At 38.3% G+C, this 19,799-nt stretch overlaps 1 protein-coding gene across 1 annotated transcript in view; it reads right to left on the reverse strand.

The window, feature by feature from the left end:
* The window catches only part of oca2 (oculocutaneous albinism II), a 315,932-nt gene that overhangs the window by 242,451 nt on the left and 53,682 nt on the right, over positions 1-19,799 (reverse strand). Inside the window, exons 10-11 of the mRNA XM_060918405.1 lie at positions 10,225-10,296; positions 6,539-6,604 (exon numbers count right to left, since the gene is read on the reverse strand). Of these exons, the coding sequence (XP_060774388.1) occupies positions 6,539-6,604; positions 10,225-10,296 (138 nt within the window). The remainder of the gene's footprint in view (positions 1-6,538; positions 6,605-10,224; positions 10,297-19,799) is intronic.

The following is a 19,799-nucleotide window of genomic DNA, read 5'->3' on the forward strand; positions in this document are numbered from 1 at the left end:
CTACAATGTGATTTCCTGGATTCTTTCCCCCCATTCTGTCTCTCATAGTTGAGGTATACCTGTGATGAAAATTACAGGCCTCTCCCATCTTTTTAAGTGGGAGAACTTGCACAATTGGTGGCTGACTAAATACTTTTTTGCCCCATTGTATGTGGCAGCGGGGGCATGGTCAAGCGTCGGTCTATGACCGGAGGGAAGGTAAGTGGCAGAATCACTGCACCTGATGTTGGTTAATCTGTGTTTGTGTGTCTTCCCCAGTGACCTCGCCCTATATAAGTAGAGAGAGAGCAGAGGAAGGATGCTCCCTCCCAACCACAACGCATGTGTGTGTAGAGTGTGAGTGAGTAAAAGCTGAAAAGCTAAAATAAGTGGAATAAAAGAGTTTCGTTGTGGAACTTAACCCTGGCCTGCTGTCTTTCTGTGCTCCACACATACGAACTGCTATAGAGTCATCTATTACTGTAAGTGAATCACTCAAGGAGTCATTTATTAATGTAAATGAATTACTCAAGGAGTCATTTGTTAATGTCAGTGAAGCTCTCAATAAATCATTTATTAATGCAAGTGAATCATTCAATGAGTCATTTATTAATATAAGTGAATCATTCGAGGAGTAATTTATTCATGAAAATAAATCACTCAGTGAATCATTTATATATGTAAATATATCAATGACTTCAGGAGTCAATTATTAATGCAAGTGAATCATTCAATGAGTCATTTATTAACATAAGTGAATCACTCAATGAGTCATTTATTAATGTAAGTGAATCACTCAAGGAGTCATTTATGAATGTAAGTGAATCACTCAAGGAGCCATTTAATAATGTAAATCAATTACAACAGGAATCATTTATTAATGTAAATGAATCACTCAAGGAGTCATTTGTTAATGTCAGTGACTCTTTCAATGAATGATTTATTTAATGTAAGTGAATCACTCAATGAGTCAACTATTAATGTAAATAAATTATTCAGTGAGTCCATCCATCCATTATCTGTAGCTACTTATCCTGTACAGGGTCGCAGGCCAGCTGGACCCTATCCCAGTTGACTATGGGTGAGAGGCAGGGTTCACCCTGGACAAGTCGCCAGATCATCACAGGGCTGACACATAGACACAGACAACCATTCACACTCACACTCACACCTACGCTCAATTTAGAGCCACCAATTAATCTAACCTGGACTGGACTGTGGGGGAAACCGGAGCACCCGGAGGAAACCCATACAGACACGGGGAGAACATGCAAACTCCGCACAGAAAGGCCCCCGTCAGCCACTGGGCTCAAACCCTGAACTTTCTTGCTGTGAGGCAACAGTGCTAACCACTACACCACCGTGCCACCCTATTCAATGAATCATTTATTAATATAAGTGAATAACTCATTGAGTCGTTTAATAAAATAAGTGAATCACTTGAGGAGTCATTAATTAATATACAGTGCTGAGCGTAAATGAGTACACCCCCTTTGAAAAGTAACATTTTAAACAATATCTCAATGAACACAAACAATTTCCAAAATGTTGACAAGACAAAGTTTAATATAACATCTGTTTAACTTATAACGTGAAAGTAAGGTTAATAATATAAACTTAGATTACACATTTTTCAGTTTTACTCAAATTAGGGTGGTGCAAAAATGAGTACACCCCACAACAAAAACTACTACATCTAGTACTTTGTATGGCCTCCATGATTTTTAATGACAGCACCAAGTCTTCTAGTCATGGAATGAACAAGTTGGCGACATTTTGCAACATCAATCTTTTTCCATTCTTCAACAATGACCTCTTTTAGTGACTGGATGCTGGATGGAGAGTGATGCTCAACTTGTCTCTTCAGAATTCCCCAAAGAAAATAATTTCTTTACACCACAAAGGTGAAGGCTACAAGAAGATCAGCAAAGCTTTACTTATCAGTCAGAATACTGTAGCGAAAGTGGTACAAAAATTTAAGAAAGATGGAACTGCAACCATCTCACAGAGACGTCCAGGTCGTCCATGGAAGTTAACACCTCGACAGGAGCGTCTTCTGATGAGAAGGGTTGAAGAAAATCGGCATGCAAGTTCACTGCAGTTATCTAAAGAAGTAGAAAGCCAAACTGGGGTGACTATTTCTCGTGACACAATATGGCGTACACTGCAGAGGAATGGCATTCATAGATGCCATCCACATCCTAAAGCCCAGGCACAAAAAAGCCCGCCTAGAGTTTGCCAGGGCCCATGCGGACAAAGATGAAGACTACTGGGACTCTATACTCTGGAGTGATGAGACCAAGATAAATGTTTTTGGAACTGATGGCTTCAAAACTGTATGGCGTCGCAAAGGTGAGGAATACAAAGAAAAATGCCTGGTGCCTCCAGTGAAACATGGTGGTGGCAGTGTCCTTATGTGGGGCTGCGTGAGTGCTGCTGGTGTTGTGGAGCTGCATTTCATTGATGGCATCATGAATTCACAGATGTATTGCTCTATACTGAAAGAGAAGATGCTATCATCACTCCGTGCCCTTGGTCATCGTGCACTTTTCCAACATGACTAAACACATATCTAAGGCCACTGTTGGATTTCTGAAGAAGAACAGGGTGAAAGTGATTCAGTGGCCAAGTATGTCTCCTGATCTGAACCCAATCGAACACCTATGGGGAATTCTGAAGAGACAAGTTGAGCATCACTCTCCATCCCAACTTCCGGCGCTGCACTGCGGCGACGAGTCCCAGTCAGTGCGTCTGAACTATTTGTTTGTTTTTTATAGTTTGTGTTTAATTTCGTTTTTTGTTTCACAACCCCCCACACACACACGTTTTTGGACTTTCTGATTCTTGCTAGGACCAAAACAAACGTCGAGCAAAATGCGTCTAAAGGTGTTTCTGCTCATTATCCTGATTATCTACCTGTTGCTGCCGGCGGCCATTCACTCATTGAATACTGGCCACACACCTGAGAATACCGCTGTTGCAGTGGATGGGATTCTTCACTACAGCCGAGACCAACTGCTGCAATTAAGGAATTTGCAGACCACCTGCCTGATGAGTGTGCAAGGCGGCCGAAGGCATCGAGGAGGAAAAGAGGCCGACGCGGTGGAGTACGTTACAGGGTACGTGCGCAGGGGAGAAAACCACCTCTGCCTACGGTCATCCTGGCGAACACCCGCTCCCTGTTGAAACAGCTGACAGAGCTTCGAACGGCAGTGAGGTACCTTTCAGGATATCGAGAAAGTTGTTTGCTGTGTTTTACGGAGACATGGCTTAAAGACACGATAGACAATTCATCCCTTAGAATTCCAGGATTTTGCGACCCGATTAGACTGGACCGAGATACGCAAGTAACCGGTAAAAAGCTCGGTGGTGGAGTGTGTGTCTATATTAACGAGGGGTGGTGCAATAGCTACACACTCAGAGACTCTTATTGCTCCGAGGATATTGAGCTGGTATCCCTTTCGCTCAGGCCATTCTACCTGCCTAGGGAATTTGGACAAGTGTTTGTCACCGTTGTGTATATACACCCACGCGCTAACACAAGGGCTGCTGCAAACAGGATATACGACACTGTGGCCAAAATAGAAAACATTGCTCCTGACGCTCCAAAGTTAATTCTCGGAGACTTTAATGCGTGTTCTATCAAAAGTGTGTTGCCTAATTATTATCAGTATGTCAAGTGCCTGACAAGGAGGGAGAAAACACTTGATCTATGCTTTGGGAATATTAAAGACGCTTACAAAGGCTACGCAAAAGCACCGCTTGGGGATTCGGACCACAATGTTATTCAGCTCGTCCCGCAGTACAAACAAAAGTTGAAGTCGCGCAAACCGGAGATTAAGACAATTAAACGATGGACTGATGAATCCATTGAGCGTCTCAGAGGCTGCTTCGACTGTACAATATGGGACATTTTTGTGGACATAAGTGACAGCCTAGAAGAACTAAACTCGGTTGTCACTGATTACATAGGTTTTTGTGTGGACAGCGTAATTCCAGATATAACTTTTAGAGTCTTTCCTAATGATAAACCCTGGGTCAATAAAGAATTAAAACTAGCGCTGAAAAGGAAGAGGAGGGCCTTTGCACAGGGGGACATGTTAAAGATGAAGGATACTCAGAAGGAGATTAGACAGATAATACATGACAGCAAACAGATATATAAACGGCGCATTGAGGCGCAAATGAAGGGGAATGATCTAAGGCATGCATGGCAAGGGATGTATATAATGATTGGGAAGGAGGATAAGAAAGCACACATCACCACAAATGGAGATGATCTATCTTTTGCAAAAGAATTAAATATCTTTTATGCCAGATTTGAAACATCAGATTTCTCATTAGAACGAAATGCAATCAGACAACAACTAGTATATGATACCCCATCAATAAGAGTAACTGCTGATGAGGTGCGTAGAATTCTTAACAGAATTGACCCCAAAAAAATCAGCTGGCCCTGACAATGTGAGGGGAAGGGTTCTGAAGGAGTGCAGTGAACAATTAAGCCCCATTTTTGCACAGCTTTTTCAAATGTCCCTGGATACATATTACATTCCCAAGGTCTGGAAATCCTCACTTATAGTACCAGTTCCAAAGGTGTCAAAACTGTGTGTTTTAAATGATTATCGTCCCGTTGCCCTTACATCAATCACTATGAAGAGCTTAGAGAGGATTGTCCTGAAACATGTTCTTGATGAAGTGCAACACAATATTGATCCATTACAGTTTGCTTACAGGGCTATGAGGAGCACAGATGATGCTCTATTGTACATGCTCCATAACATCTACTGCCATTTAGACAGGCCCAAACGATATGCTCGGGTTCTCTTTATAGATTTTTCATCTGCATTCAACACGATCAGGCCCCACCTTATGATGGAGAGGCTGTTGCACTTGGGTGTAAATGCGAACATAATAAGATGGGTTGAGTCCTTTCTTACTGAGAGGATACAGTGTGTTAGGGTAAACAAGGCGGTGTCACCCCCAATCTTAACAAACACTGGGGCTCCACAAGGGAGCGTAATTTCCCCTGTATTGTTTACGCTGTACACAAATGAGTGCCAAAGTAATACAGCCGATCATGTCACAATTAAGTTTGCAGATGATACAGCTATAGTGGGGTTAATACAGAACAACAATGAGACCCAATATAGGGACTGGGTGGACCAGTTTGTAGACTGGTGTAAGTCCAGCTGTCTTCTTCTTAACACAAAAAAAACAAAGGAACTGATTATTGATTTTAGAACGGGGAACCATACCCACCAGAATATGGTAATAAACGGGGAAGGTATTGAGGTTGTGATGAACTACAAATACTTGGGAACAATAATAGATGATAAATTAACATGGACATGTAACACTGATGCCATCTACAAGAAGGAGATGCAGAGGCTATACTTTATGCGAAAGCTAAGGCAATTTAGAGTTGATGGGGATATGATGTGGCTCTTTTACCATTCTTTTGTTGAGAGCATTTTATGTTTCTGTTCTGTGGCCTGGTATTCTTCTCTATCTGTAGCAAACAAAAATAAGCTGCACAGGATAATCAACATGGCCAGCAAGATTGCTTGCCAGCCATTAAGTAGTATGGCCATGATTGTAGAAACAAGGGTGGCAAAAAAGGCACATATTATTTGTGATGATGTGTCACACCCCTTACATCGGGTTTATGAGTTGTTGCTTTCAGGCAGGAGGTTCAGGCTGCCTTCATTCCAGACAAATAGAGCCCGCAGATCATTTATACCCACTAGTACAGCCCTGTTAAATAAGGACCCAACTGTAAGATTGTACCAGAATAACCCATTGCACTTGGTCTCTGAGTAACTGCACTTTACCATTATATTGTATGTAAGACATGAGGGGGTTTTGTCCTATGTTGTCTTGTATTTTGTCCTGGGGGGGGTGTTTGTATATTGTGTCTCTTTGTGTTTTCGTAACAGTTTGTATCAGACGTACTGTAAATGGCACAGAACAATTTTCCGAAAGGACAATAAATATCCTATCTTATCCTATCCTATCCAGCATCCAGTCACTAAAAGAGGTCGTTGTTGAAGAATGGAAAAAGATTGATGTTGCAAAATGTCGCCAACTTGTTCATTCCATGCCTAGAAGACTCGGTGCTGTCATTAAAAATCATGGAGGCCATACAAAGTACTAGATGGAGTAGTTTTTGTTGTGGGGTGTACTCATTTTTGCACCACCCTAATTTGAGTAAAACTGAAAAATGTGTAATCTAAGTTTATATTATTAACCTTAGTTTCACATTATAAGTTAAACAGATGTTATATTAAACTTTTGTGTTCATTGAGATATTGTTTAAAATGTTACTTTTCAAAGGGGGTGCACTCATTTACGCTCAGCACTGTATGTCAGTCTTTCAAGGCGTCAGTTAATGACTCACAGAAAGTCTGCTGAGGGATCAGCTGTTTAACGGTATAACGGAAGTGAGAACTTGATTCGTGGACAATCCACAATGTTAAAGGTCACTATAAATGGATAAAAGGTGTGACATTACATTCTGTAAGAGAGAGAGAGTGTATGGTAAAAGCGTGTTGCTCACCATGCCAAACAACAAGGCTAACGTTTCAAAGTCGATCCACTCAACAACCGTCATCAGATTGGGCCTCTGCAAGAAACACACACACACACAGATTGTTAGCAAGCTATATTTTTATGGTCTATTAAAGACTAAATCCCAATGAGAGGGTGGGAGAGAAGAAAGAAAGAAAGAAAGAAAGAAAGAAAGAAAGAAAGAAAGAAAGAAAGAAAGAAAGAAAGAAAGAAAGAAATTTTAAAAACAAAATGAAAAAGTAAAGAAAAATATAATATATTAAACATTAAATATTTACAACCCCGATTCCAAAAAAGTTGGGACAAAGTAGAAATTGTAAATAAAAATGGAAAGCAATAATTTACAAATCTCAAAAACTAATATTGTATTCACAATAGAACATAGACAACATATCAAATGTCGAAAGTGAGACATTTTGAAATTTCATGCCAAATATTGGCTCATTTGAAATTTCATGACAGCAACACATCTCAAAAAAGTTGGGACAGGGGCAATAAGAGGCTGGAAAAGTTAAAGGTACAAAAAAGGAACAGCTGGAGGACCAAATTGCAACTCATTAGGTCAATTGGCAATAGGTCATTAACATGACTGGGTATAAAAAGAGCATCTTGGAGTGGCAGCGGCTCTCAGAAGTAAAGATGGGAAGAGGATCACCAATCCCCCTAATTCTGCGCCGACAAATAGTGGAGCAATATCAGAAAGGAGTTCGACAGTGTAAAATTGCAAAGAGTTTGAACATATCATCATCTACAGTGCATAATATCATCAAAAGATTCAGAGAATCTGGAAGAATCTCTGTGCGTAAGGGTCAAGGCCGGAAAACCATACTGGGTGCCCGTGATCTTCGGGCCCTTAGACGGCACTGCATCACATACAGGCATGCTTCTGTATTGGAAATCACAAAATGGGCTCAGGAATATTTCCAGAGAACATTATCTGTGAACACAATTCACCGTGCCATCCGCCGTTGCCAGCTAAAACTCTATAGTTCAAAGAAGAAGCCGTATCTAAACATGATCCAGAAGCGCAGACGTCTTCTCTGGGCCAAGGCTCATTTAAAATGGACTGTGGCAAAGTGGAAAACTGTTCTGTGGTCAGACGAATCAAAATTTGAAGTTCTTTATGGAAATCAGGGACGCCGTGTCATTCGGACTAAAGAGGAGAAGGACGACCCGAGTTGTTATCAGCGCTCAGTTCAGAAGCCTGCATCTCTGATGGTATGGGGTTGCATTAGTGCGTGTGGCATGGGCAGCTTACACATCTGGAAAGACACCATCAATGCTGAAAGGTATATCCAGGTTCTAGAGCAACATATGCTCCCATCCAGACGACGTCTCTTTCAGGAAAGATCTTGCATTTTCCAACATGACAATGCCAAACCACATACTGCATCAATTACAGCATCATGGCTGCGTAGAAGAAGGGTCCGGGTACTGAACTGGCCAGCCTGCAGTCCAGATCTTTCACCCATAGAAAACATTTGGCGCATCATAAAACGGAAGATACGACAAAAAAGACCTAAGACAGTTGAGCAACTAGAATCCTACATTAGACAAGAATGGGTTAACATTCCTATCCCTAAACTTGAGCAACTTGTCTCCTCAGTCCCCAGACGTTTACAGACTGTTGTAAAGAGAAAAGGGGATGTCTCACAGTGGGAAACATGGCCTTGTCCCAACTTTTTTGAGATGTGTTTTTCTCATGAAATTTAAAATCACCTAATTTTTCTCTTTAAATGATACATTTTCTCAGTTTAAACATTTGATATGTCATCTATGTTCTATTCTGAATAAAATATGGAATTTTGAAACTTCCACATCATTGCATTCCGTTTTTTATTTACAATTTGTACTTTGTCCCAACTTTTTTGGAATCGGGGTTGTATAAGAAAATAAAACTAGAGAAAGAAAACAGTAAATATTTGCATAATTAAAAATGTACACTTAAAATAAAAAATAAAATACAAAACTACATAATGAGAGAAATTATGGTCAATATTAAACATGGATAAGGAAAGAAACTGAAGAGAAAAACATTACATTCTTTGTATAATATAAAAGAGAAAAAAATCTGGAAAGAAAATGAAGAAAAAAATTAATTTAAAAAACTGAACAAAATGAAAAAACTAAAAATAAAGATGTGAAATATTTGTAAAGACAGGAACAGAAGAGAACGAGAACAATGTGGGGTTTTTAAGATTAAATTTAATATAAAAAGGAAAGGATCTAATCCCCCACTCAGGGTCCTCACTCCATCATTAGAGTGATATTACACACTAATGTCATCTATAACACACTGATTCAGATTTACATTTTTTATCAACTACTTTTACATGAATAATACATTACTCTAAAACACACGCAGTAACTACAGCTTGATTCTTTATTCACAAACACATTCCTGTGCATTAATGTACATATTTATCGTCTCCATCACAGCAGTGTGAAGCCCACGGTGACGAATCTCTTCATCGCTGCTGGTGTTTAAAAAAACCCTACTTACTGGGATGACATGTAAATTTATTCTCACTCTCCACAAATCAACACTAATGAACATCAGTTCACTTCTAGTTAATTAAACACACTTTCAGAGTCCATCACTCGAGTCTTCATCAGAAAATTAACACTTTAACACTCCAGAATTACATCACTGATGAACGCATGATTCTGGTTTATTTTTAAGTTGTTTTCAGCATGTTTCAGGGTTTAAAGATGAATTGGAATCACTTGGAGGCATTTATTGTAATTTAATGTTAGTAAATCACATTATGAATCATTTATTAACTGATGTGAATCAAGGACTCATGTATTAATATAAGTGAATTACCCAAGGAGTCATGTATTAATGCAAATGAATCACATGAGGAGTAGTGTATTAATACAAGTGAATCACTGTTAATGTAAGTGAATCACTCAAAGACTCATTTATTTATGCAAATGAATCACATGAGGAGTAACATATTTATATAAGCGAACCACACTGAGTCATTTATTAATATAAGTGAACCCTATAATGAGTCATCAATTAATGTAACTAAATCACACAAGGAGTAATTTATTAAGTGAATCACATGAGGAGTCAATTATTAATAAGTGAATCATTCAGTCATTCATTTATATAAGTGAATCACTTGATAAGTCATTTAATAATGTAAATAAATCACGTGATGAGTCATTTATTAATGTAAGCAAATCACTCAAGGAGTCATTTCTTAATGTAAGTAAATAACTTGAGGAGTCAATTGGAATTGTAAATAAGTTACCTGAGTTATTAATGTAAGTGAATCATTCGAAGAGTTATTTATAAATATAAATAAATTACTTGAGGACTCATTTATTAATGTAAATGAATCAAGTGAGGAGTCAATTAGAGTTGTAAATAAGTCACCTGAAGGAGTCATTTATTAACGTAATCGAATCATCCGAGGAGTTGTTTATTAATATAAATAAATTACCCAAGGTCTCATTAATGTGAGTGAATCTCCTGAGGAGTCATTTATTAATGTAAATAAATCACTCAGGGATTCATTTATTAATGTAGAGGAATCGGTGTAGGTGAGTTTCCTCAACTTCTGAATTATGGGTTGCTGGGTTTTTTTTTGGTTTGTTTTTTTTTTAAGTTATTGTAAGTATGTTTCAGTGTGTAAAGATGAAAGAAAAAAACAGAGTACATACATCTCCGACATAGGCAAGGGCTGCCAGAGCGGCCAGCGATCCCAGCATGGCCGCCAGGGTACGATGAACGATCTACAGGAGGACAACAAGAACTTCATTAGCAAAAGATAAACTCAGAATTTCATGGAATATTAAAGCCACTTTAAAGCATAAGAGAGAGAAAAAATAAAAAAGAAAGAAAGAAAGAAAGAAAGAAAGAAAGAAAGAAAGAAAGAAAGAAAGAAAGAAACGGTATCAGTGCAAATGTTTGTGCCCAGGTAAGCCTATTTTTAGCAATATCATAACTGTATAACAATTCATCCATTTTAAAAGTTTCATTTTTAATTTAAACATGCAGAGGGCACATCAGGACACTTACTGTGATCAGCAAACAGCGTTTATTTTTGGGTTTTGTTTGACTTTAAGGTTCTCACTGTGCGGACTGTCTGATGTTCATGATCAGTGTTGTGCATGAACACACTAAATGAGTAACATTCATTTAACACTGAGCGTGCTCGTATTTTTATGCCTCCGCCACCGTAAGGTGCAGGAGGCATTATGTTTTTGGGTTGTCCGTCTGTCCCAAAACCTTGTGAACACGATATCTCAAAGGCTAGGTCAAGGTCGCTGTGAGGTCAAATGTCTGTCCGAGAACCTTGTGGACACAATATCTCCAAGGCAAATCAAAGGAATTTCACCAAACTTTCAACATTTGTGCATTTGGGGACAAAGATAAGCTGATTGGATTTTGAGATCAAAAGGTCTAAGGTCAAGGTCACTGTGAGGTCAAATGTCTGTCCAAAAACCTTGTGGACACAATATCTCCAAGGCTGATGTAAGTAATTTCACCAGGTCAAGATTACTGTGAGGTCAAATGTCCATCCTCAAATCACAACTTAATAAGGCGTGTAGTCTACCGGGTGGAGGCGTCCCCATCAACGCCGTTGGCGTCGAGTTCTATCTAGTTAATGAATGGTGAACTAAATGATTCAGTTTGCAACTAAATTATGTGAACGCACCAGAAGCAGGAATAATAGGCGAAAATTGCACCTTGTAAAAATTACTACTTGACCATCTCGATTTTCTTGCATGTTTCTTGTGTTGTCCAGTGCAGTGCTGGTTGTGATATGACTAATTTGCTTGTCAATAAAATAGACCCCAAGAACTTTCTAAAGCTTTCAAAATATTTCACTTTAGATTCAGAGCTGCGTTTTAAAAAAATTCAGAAGAAATGAACCTGAACTAGTTGATTTTAATCTGTGACGTGGACTTTCAGCTAGCTCTTGCACAACACCAGTGTGAATCTTTAGATGTGTGTGGAATGATGGGATCTGTGAGGGATGGGATTATGCAGGAAGGAATGTTGTATGATGGTTATTAGACATTTAATCTAATCATAACCAGAGATTCTCTGATGTAACATTGTCACTGTTGGAGGATTTTATGGTTTGCATAAATTAAGAAAAATATATTTAACAGTTATTCCATGAAATCTAGTCGTACATGAGTCGTACATAGCCAGTGAGGCACGTAGCGCTGAGTTGTCTATAAGCCGTGTACGATGAGATTGAGTGGAATAACTGTTTTATTCTGTCAACATTCACTGGATTTTGAGAAATAGAGCATTTTTATTTTTGCAAATTGGATAAATAAAAACTTTATATAAAACTTCCGACAAAATAATTTCTGTTTAGAATGTAAACAAACTGGTGAAATGACAGGAGCAATTTGTGAAAAATGCGGTAATAATAATTGATGAAAAAATTTTACAAAGAGAAGTTCTTACCATCGAATACTTTTATTGCATATTTTGTTGCTTTTGTTGTATTTTTGGGGGGTTTTGTTTTCGAGTAAAGTTTTTTATTTCATCCCCGGTTGGTTCAGCAACATGCCACTATTTTGTTTTTCTTCTTTAAGTTTTTTTGGTGGTTGGCAAACCAATTTAAAGGTGCATTACCACCACCAACTGGGCTGGAGTGTGGAACAGGAGATACTGGGGGGAAAAAAACACTATATTCTTTTAGCTATTTTTGTTTCCTTGAAATACCTGATAAAGTGATACAACCCCGATTCCAAAAAAGTTGGGACAAAGTACAAATTGTAAATAAAAACGGAATGCAATGATGTGGAAGTTTCAAAATTCCATATTTTATTCAGAATAGAACATAGACGACATATCAAATGTTTAAACTGAGAAAATGTATCATTTAAAGAGAAAAATTAGGTGATTTTTAAATTTCATGACAACAACACATCTCAAAAAAGTTGGGACAAGGCCATGTTTACCACTGTGAGACATCCCCTTTTCTCTTTACAACAGTCTGTAAACGTCTGGGGACTGAGGAGACAAGTTGCTCAAGTTTAGGGATAGGAATGTTAACCCATTCTTGTCTAATGTAGGATTCTAGTTGCTCAACTGTCTTAGGTCTTTTTTGTTGTATCTTCCGTTTTATGATGCACCAAATGTTTTCTATGGGTGAAAGATCTGGACTGCAGGCTGGCCAGTTCAGTACCCGGACCCTTCTTCTACGCAGCCATGATGCTGTAATTGATGCAGTATGCGGTTTGGCATTGTCATGTTGGAAAATGCAAGGTCTTCCCTGAAAGAGACGTCGTCTGGATGGGAGCATATGTTGCTCTAGAACCTGGATATACCTTTCAGCATTGATGGTGTCTTTCCAGATGTGTAAGCTGCCCATGCCACACGCATATTATGCACTGTAGATGATGATATGTTCAAACTCTTTGCAATTTTACACTGTCGAACTCCTTTCTGATATTGCTCCACTATTTGTCGGCGTGGAATTAGGGGGATTGGTGATCCTCTTCCCATCTTTACTTCTGAGAGCCGCTGCCACTCCAAGATGCTCTTTTAATACCCAGTCATGTTAATGACCTATTGCCAATTGACCTAATGAGTTGCAATTTGGTCCTCCAGCTGTTCCTTTTTTGTACCTTTAACTTTTCCAGCCTCTTATTGCCCCTGTCCCAACTTTTTTGAGATGTGTTGCTGTCATGAAATTTCAAATGAGCCAATATTTGGCATGAAATTTCAAAATGTCTCACTTTCGACATTTGATATGTTGTCTATGTTCTATTGTGAATACAATATCAGTTTTTGAGATTTGTAAATTATTGCATTCTGTTTTTATTTACAATTTGTACTTTGTCCCAACTTTTTTGGAATCGGGGTTGTATAACTGAATTGATGCACTCTGCTATTTTGCTTTTCTCTACTCACAGTATATAAGCTGATATCCTAGTAGTACAGTAGCCAATCAGAGCGCGCGATTGCTCATATCCAGTGAACGTGGATAGAATAAATTAAGATATCCTTATTTTCAGGGGGACAATTTGTACTTGTTGTGTTTAAATATATAATTTCACATCTCAAACACACACTTGCTTTTCCATCTTGTTCCTTTAATTTATCTGATTTATTTATCTTATTTATTTCCTTCTTTTCCTTTTAAGATGAGCACTGAACCTTGGGTGATTTTGAAACAGTGCTGTCACAATGACTCACTTTTCCCGCTGTGAATGCGCTTCTGAAAAAGCTTGCTCTTTTATGTTCTATCAAACACAATATCCTAAAAGCATGCTTTCTCTGGGCTTAAATCCTGAGAAGTCACTCTCACACGGGCAAAATCGCTATAATCATCCAAGATGGATGCTCGGTCATAAAGTGGCATGTGTCATTCAGAAAAATTATGGTTTTCCATCTTTCAAGCACAATATCTGTGGGGGACAAAAGTCTGGTATGTTTTTCTGACATTTATAGACCAGAGGGTTTTTTTTGTTGTTGTTGTTGTTTGTATGTGTGTGTGTGTGTGAGTGCTCTCTCTGTTCATATCAAAACAGCAAAATTCCATTAATGCACTCAACCATTAAGATCCTAAAGAGACCACAAAATGTCCAATCCTCTCCAGATTTCCAGCTGAACGATTTTTGTTCTTGTTTCAGATTTCTCACACTGTTTACGATGTTTGTTCCAACACAAGCCTCATCCTGTATCATGCACTCGGACTGGAGTATTTTCCTAAGTCATGAATATTCTATAAAGTGCAATGAAGCTGTTTAAAAGGTGTCTGGTGTAAGAAATCCAACATGCATTATTTATGTGTCATTTAACACGCATAAATATTCATCAATATTCAATGCTAAAGGTTTCTCCGATTTGAAACTCGGCTCATTTTGCAGCAGATATCCATATTTTTAACCTGATTATAAAGCTTCACTACGCTACTCTGTGCACTCATTATATATTTATTTATATTCATAGCATGTATAGGCTCGTTATTTATACCACAGCAGTGTTGGAGTCAAATCAGAACTTTGTGTAGATTTTATATTTACAGTTCATTGCATAAGTATCTTGAAATGTGATGTTTTGTCAGGAACAATCTGGATTTTTAGGTCATGAATCCACACTAAATGACCCATAATGTGAAAGTGAAGTGAATGATACAGTCTACAAGATTATTTACAAACAACTTTAACTGTATATTTTATTTGATTTTGCCTCCATGTGCTCTGATCTCCAACTGGAAATCTGATGGACCCTAATAAATGAACTTGTATGGGAGGCGGGGCCTAATTTATATTAACATATATAGGAGGTGCGGCTTTTTATATATGGACATGTGTGAGAGGCGGGGCTTCATGTACATGTACATGGATGAAAGGACAGGCTTAATGTACATGGACATACTGTATATAGTAGGTGGGGCTTGGTATCTAATGGCCCTTTTCCACTACCCTTTTTCAGCTCGCTTCAGCTCACTTCAGCCCGACACGGCTCGCGTTTCGACTACCAAAAACCAGCACGACTCAGCTCGCTTCAGCCCTGCTTAGCCCCTAAAACTCGCACCGTTTTGGAGTGGGGCTGAAGCGAGCCAAAGCAAGCCAAGTGAGGCTGGAGGCGTGAGCAGACACTCCCCTGTGCACTGATTGGTGAGGAGGAGTGTCCTCACATGCCCACACACGCCCCGCGAGCGCGCTGGGATCTGTAAACACCGCAAACCCGGAAGGAGAATAATTACGAATTACGAGAATTTCTGAAGCCTTATGCGCCTCGCCTCATCTATACGCTCTTGCCAGTATCTGTCCGCGTTGTCGGTGACAACAAGCCACAGCACCAAGACCAGCAACACTAACGACTCCATGTTCTCCATGTTTATTGTTTACTATTCGGGTCGTGAGACTACCGCTTAAAAGATCACTGAATCAGTGACATACAGAGCATCGTGGACGAGTTCGCGGAGCGCAAGGCTCGTCGTATGCCCTTCAAATAATGCGCGCAGTAGGCTATTGATGTTTTATTATGAGCCATGTACAGTATGTCACCTAATGTTTTTTTGTTTCTGAGTTACATGTTCGTTTGAAGGACTTAATGTACAAAATAACATAGTTGCACCCCGTAGTGTTGAAATTGGTAAACACAGTGCATTCAGTGAGGTTTGCACCGCCCTCCTTTTATTTCTGACTCTTCCTGTCACCGTTGCAACCTCTGAGCGCTCATTCGTATGCCCTTCAAATAATGTGCGCAGTATAGGCTATTGATGTTTTATTATGAGCCATGTACAGTATCCTAATGTTTTTTGTTTCTGAGTTACATGTTCGTTTGAAGGACTTGATGTACTAAATAACATAGTTGCACCCCGTAGTGTTGAAATTGGTAAACACCGCAGTTGCGGACATTTTGTAGCCTAAAATGATGTTATGATAAGCTTTAATAAAGGGCCCGGTCATTTGCCCCGCCCCCGGCCCGGCTCTGACTTGTTCCGCCACTGTCACTGATGTCACTGTTTGCGCTGCTTAACGACATCACGTGACGTCCACCCACTTTCGCTAACTCCACCCAATGTGTCCACCCACTTCCAGCCAGCACGGTTCAGTGCGGTTGTAGTCGAAATGCAACTCCAACAGCCCCGCTCAGCTCGACTCAGCTCGACTCGGCACGGCACGGCTCAGCCGCGTTTGTAGTGGAAAAGCGGCATAATACTGGGAATCAGTTTATATAGAGAATAGCATCGATAGAGCATATGATAACTTTTTAAGTATATTCAAATTATTATATGATAAAAATTGCCCACTGAAGCAATATAGTACAAAACAAAACTATAATGACCAACCTTGGATTACTAAGGGATTACAAAATGCCTGTAAGAAGAAAAACACTCTATATAGAGAATTTATTAAATTAAGAACCAAAGAGGCAGAAAATAAATATAAAAAATATAAAAACAAGTTAACGAGTATCATAAGGAGATGTAGGAAGGATTATTATGGTAAATTAATATATAATAACAAAAATAATATTAAAGGAATATGGAATATATTAAATAGTATTATTAAAGATGGCTCTGGACAAATACATTACCCAAAATACTTTAATGACAAAGGTATCGAAAATTATAACATGGATGTAGTTGCTAATAGTTTTAATAATTTTTTTTTTGTTAATGTTGGACCAAGATTAGCTCAAAATATCTCTGATCCGGTAACAAATGATGATTGTATAGATAATATTATAAAGAGGAATTCTTGTTCTATGTTTCTTACACCAGTAGATGAGAAGGAAATTATTGATATAGTTAATAAATGTAGTAATAAAATATCCACAGATTGTAATGATATTGATATGAAACTAGTGAAAACTATTATTGGGGGGATTTCTAAACCATTAACACACATCTGTAACTTGTCATTTCAAACCGGTACATTTCCAAGCAATATGAAAATAGCAAAAGTAATTCCATTGTATAAATCTGGGGACAAACACAACTTCACAAACTATAGACCTGTTTCTTTACTTCCTCAATTCTCCAAAATTCTTGAAAAACTATTCAGTAACAGATTAGATAAATTCATTGAAAAATACAAACTACTCAGTGATGGTCAATCTGGATTTAGAGCAAATAGATCAACAGAGATGGCACTAATGGAATCAAGTGAAGAAATCAGTAACTCTATAGATGATAAGAAATATGTCGGTGGGATATTTATTGATCTTCAAAACGCTTTTGATACTATTAATTATGATATATTAATTAATAAGATGGAACAATATGGGATAAGGGGAGTTGTATTAAATTGGATAAAAAGTTATTTGAGCAACAGGACACAATTTGTGAAGTTGGGTGACTCTGTCTCAACTCGTTTGAATATTGATTGTGGTGTCCCTCAGGGGTCAGTATTGGGTCCTAAACTGTTTATTCTTTATATAAATGATATGTGCAATGTATCAAAGATATTTAAGATGGTATTATTTGCAGATGACACAAATATGTTTTGTTCTGGAACAAATTTACATGAGTTAGAAAACATAATCTCTTCAGAACTGTGCAGGTTAAAAAGTTGGTTTGATCGAAATAAATTATCATTAAATCTGTCTAAAACAAAAATCATGTTATTTAATAATTATAAAATAAATAGGGTAATAAATGTACAGGTAGATGGTGTTGATATTGAAAGAGTTTCTAATAATAAATTTCTTGGGGTAATAATAGATGATAGAATTAATTGGAAATCACATATAAAATACATACTAATGAAATTATCAAGAAGCATATCTGTGTTGAGTAAAGCTAAGCACGTCCTGGACTATAATTCACTCCGCATTCTTTACTGTTCCCTGGTTTTACCGTACTTAAATTACTGCTCAGTGCTGTGGGGAAATACGTATAAATGTTCACTTCATGCAATAACTATACATCAAAAAAGAGCTATAAGAATAATTCATAGTGCTGGTTACCGAGATCATACTAATTCACTATTCTTAAATTCAAAATGTTTAAAATTCAGGGATATTATAGAATATAAAACTGCCTTAGTAATGTACAAAGTAAGGAATTATAAAGTACCAAGGAATATCCAAACAATGTTCTCGGATAGAGAGGGAGCTATAATTTTAGGGGGAAATTGAAATTTAAAATTCGCAGTGCTAGGACAACGTTAAAAATGTTCAGTATTTCTATTTGTGGAGTAAAGCTATGGAACAGTTTGAATGTGGAGCTCATGAAATGTACAACTATAAACCAGTTCAAAAAAAGGTATAAGGAACAGATCTTTATGAGGTATAGGGAGGAGGAATTACAATAACATGCTATTGATAATATAAGTGTATATATGTGGGTATGGGTACATTCGGATATATTATATAAAAAGTGAGTATTTGTGTGTATATATATATATATATATATATATCTCATCTCATTATCTCTAGCCGCTTTATCCTTCTACAGGGTCGCAGGCAAGCTGGAGCCTATCCCAGCTGACTATGGGCGAAAGGCGGGGTACACCCTGGACAAGTCGCCAGGTCATCACAGGGCTGACACATAGACACAGACAACCATTCACACTCACATTCACACCTACGCTCAATTTAGAGTCACCAGTTAACCTAACCTGCATGTCTTTGGACTGTGGGGGAAACCGGAGCACCCGGAGGAAACCCACGCGGACACGGGGAGAACATGCAAACTCCACACAGAAAGGCCCTCGCCGGCCCCGGGGCTCGAACCCAGGACCTTCTTGCTGTGAGGCGACAACGCTAACCACTACACCACCATGCCGCCCTCTATATATATATATATATATATATATATATATGCATAATTGTATATAATATATAAGCATAATTATGATATGGGTGTCTGTGTACGTATGGATGTGTATAGTTATAGGTATGTGTATATGTATGTATTGTATATATGTATTGTATGTGTGTATATATGCATAACATAAATATTTGCATATATGATTTGATTTGGGCGATATTATACCATGTTGGTATGTCTTGGTATGTTGGTATGTTTTGTTGTTGATTTTGTTTTCTTTTGTATATATAGTTTATTATGGTGGAAAGTGATGTTTGATTAACGGTGGTATAGAGGGTTAGGATTTGATAAGTTATTTACTTCTTCCTAATCCTTTCTGAACATTATTATGTTATTGCCTTGTGGCTGCGCTATTCTGTTTGTTTATGACGATGTTTTGATGATTGTATTTTTTTTTTGTTGGTTTTTTTGTTTGTTTTTATATCTTCTTTACTGTTCGGAATCAATCAATCAATCAATCAATCAATCAATATATGGGCATCTATGAGAGGTGGGGCTTCATCATGAACTTAGATGAAGGGTGGGGCTTCAAGTATTCTGCATGGACATACAGTAAATGAGAGATGAGGCTTCAACTATTGTACATGGACAAGGACAAAAGGTGGGGCTTCATGGAAACATGGACATAGATGAAAGGCGGGGTTCCATGTAAACATGGCCATGCATGGAAGGCGGGGCTTCATGTAAACATGGTCATGCATAGAAGGCGGGGTTTCATGTAAGCGTCGACATGCATGGAAGGCGGGATTTCATGTAAATAGGGACATTCATAGCAGGCAGGGCTTCATGTAAACATGGGCATGCATGGAAGGCGGGGTTTCATGTGAACATGGACATGCATGGAAGGTGGGGCTTCATGTAAACATGGACATGCATGGAAGGCGGGGCTTCATGTAAACATAGTCATGGATAGAAGGCGGGGTTTCATGTAAGCATGGACATGCATGGAAGGTGGGATTTCATGTAAATAGGGAC

The sequence above is a fragment of the Neoarius graeffei genome, chromosome 4 (genome assembly GCF_027579695.1).
Source record: "Neoarius graeffei isolate fNeoGra1 chromosome 4, fNeoGra1.pri, whole genome shotgun sequence".
NCBI lineage: Eukaryota > Metazoa > Chordata > Actinopteri > Siluriformes > Ariidae > Neoarius > Neoarius graeffei.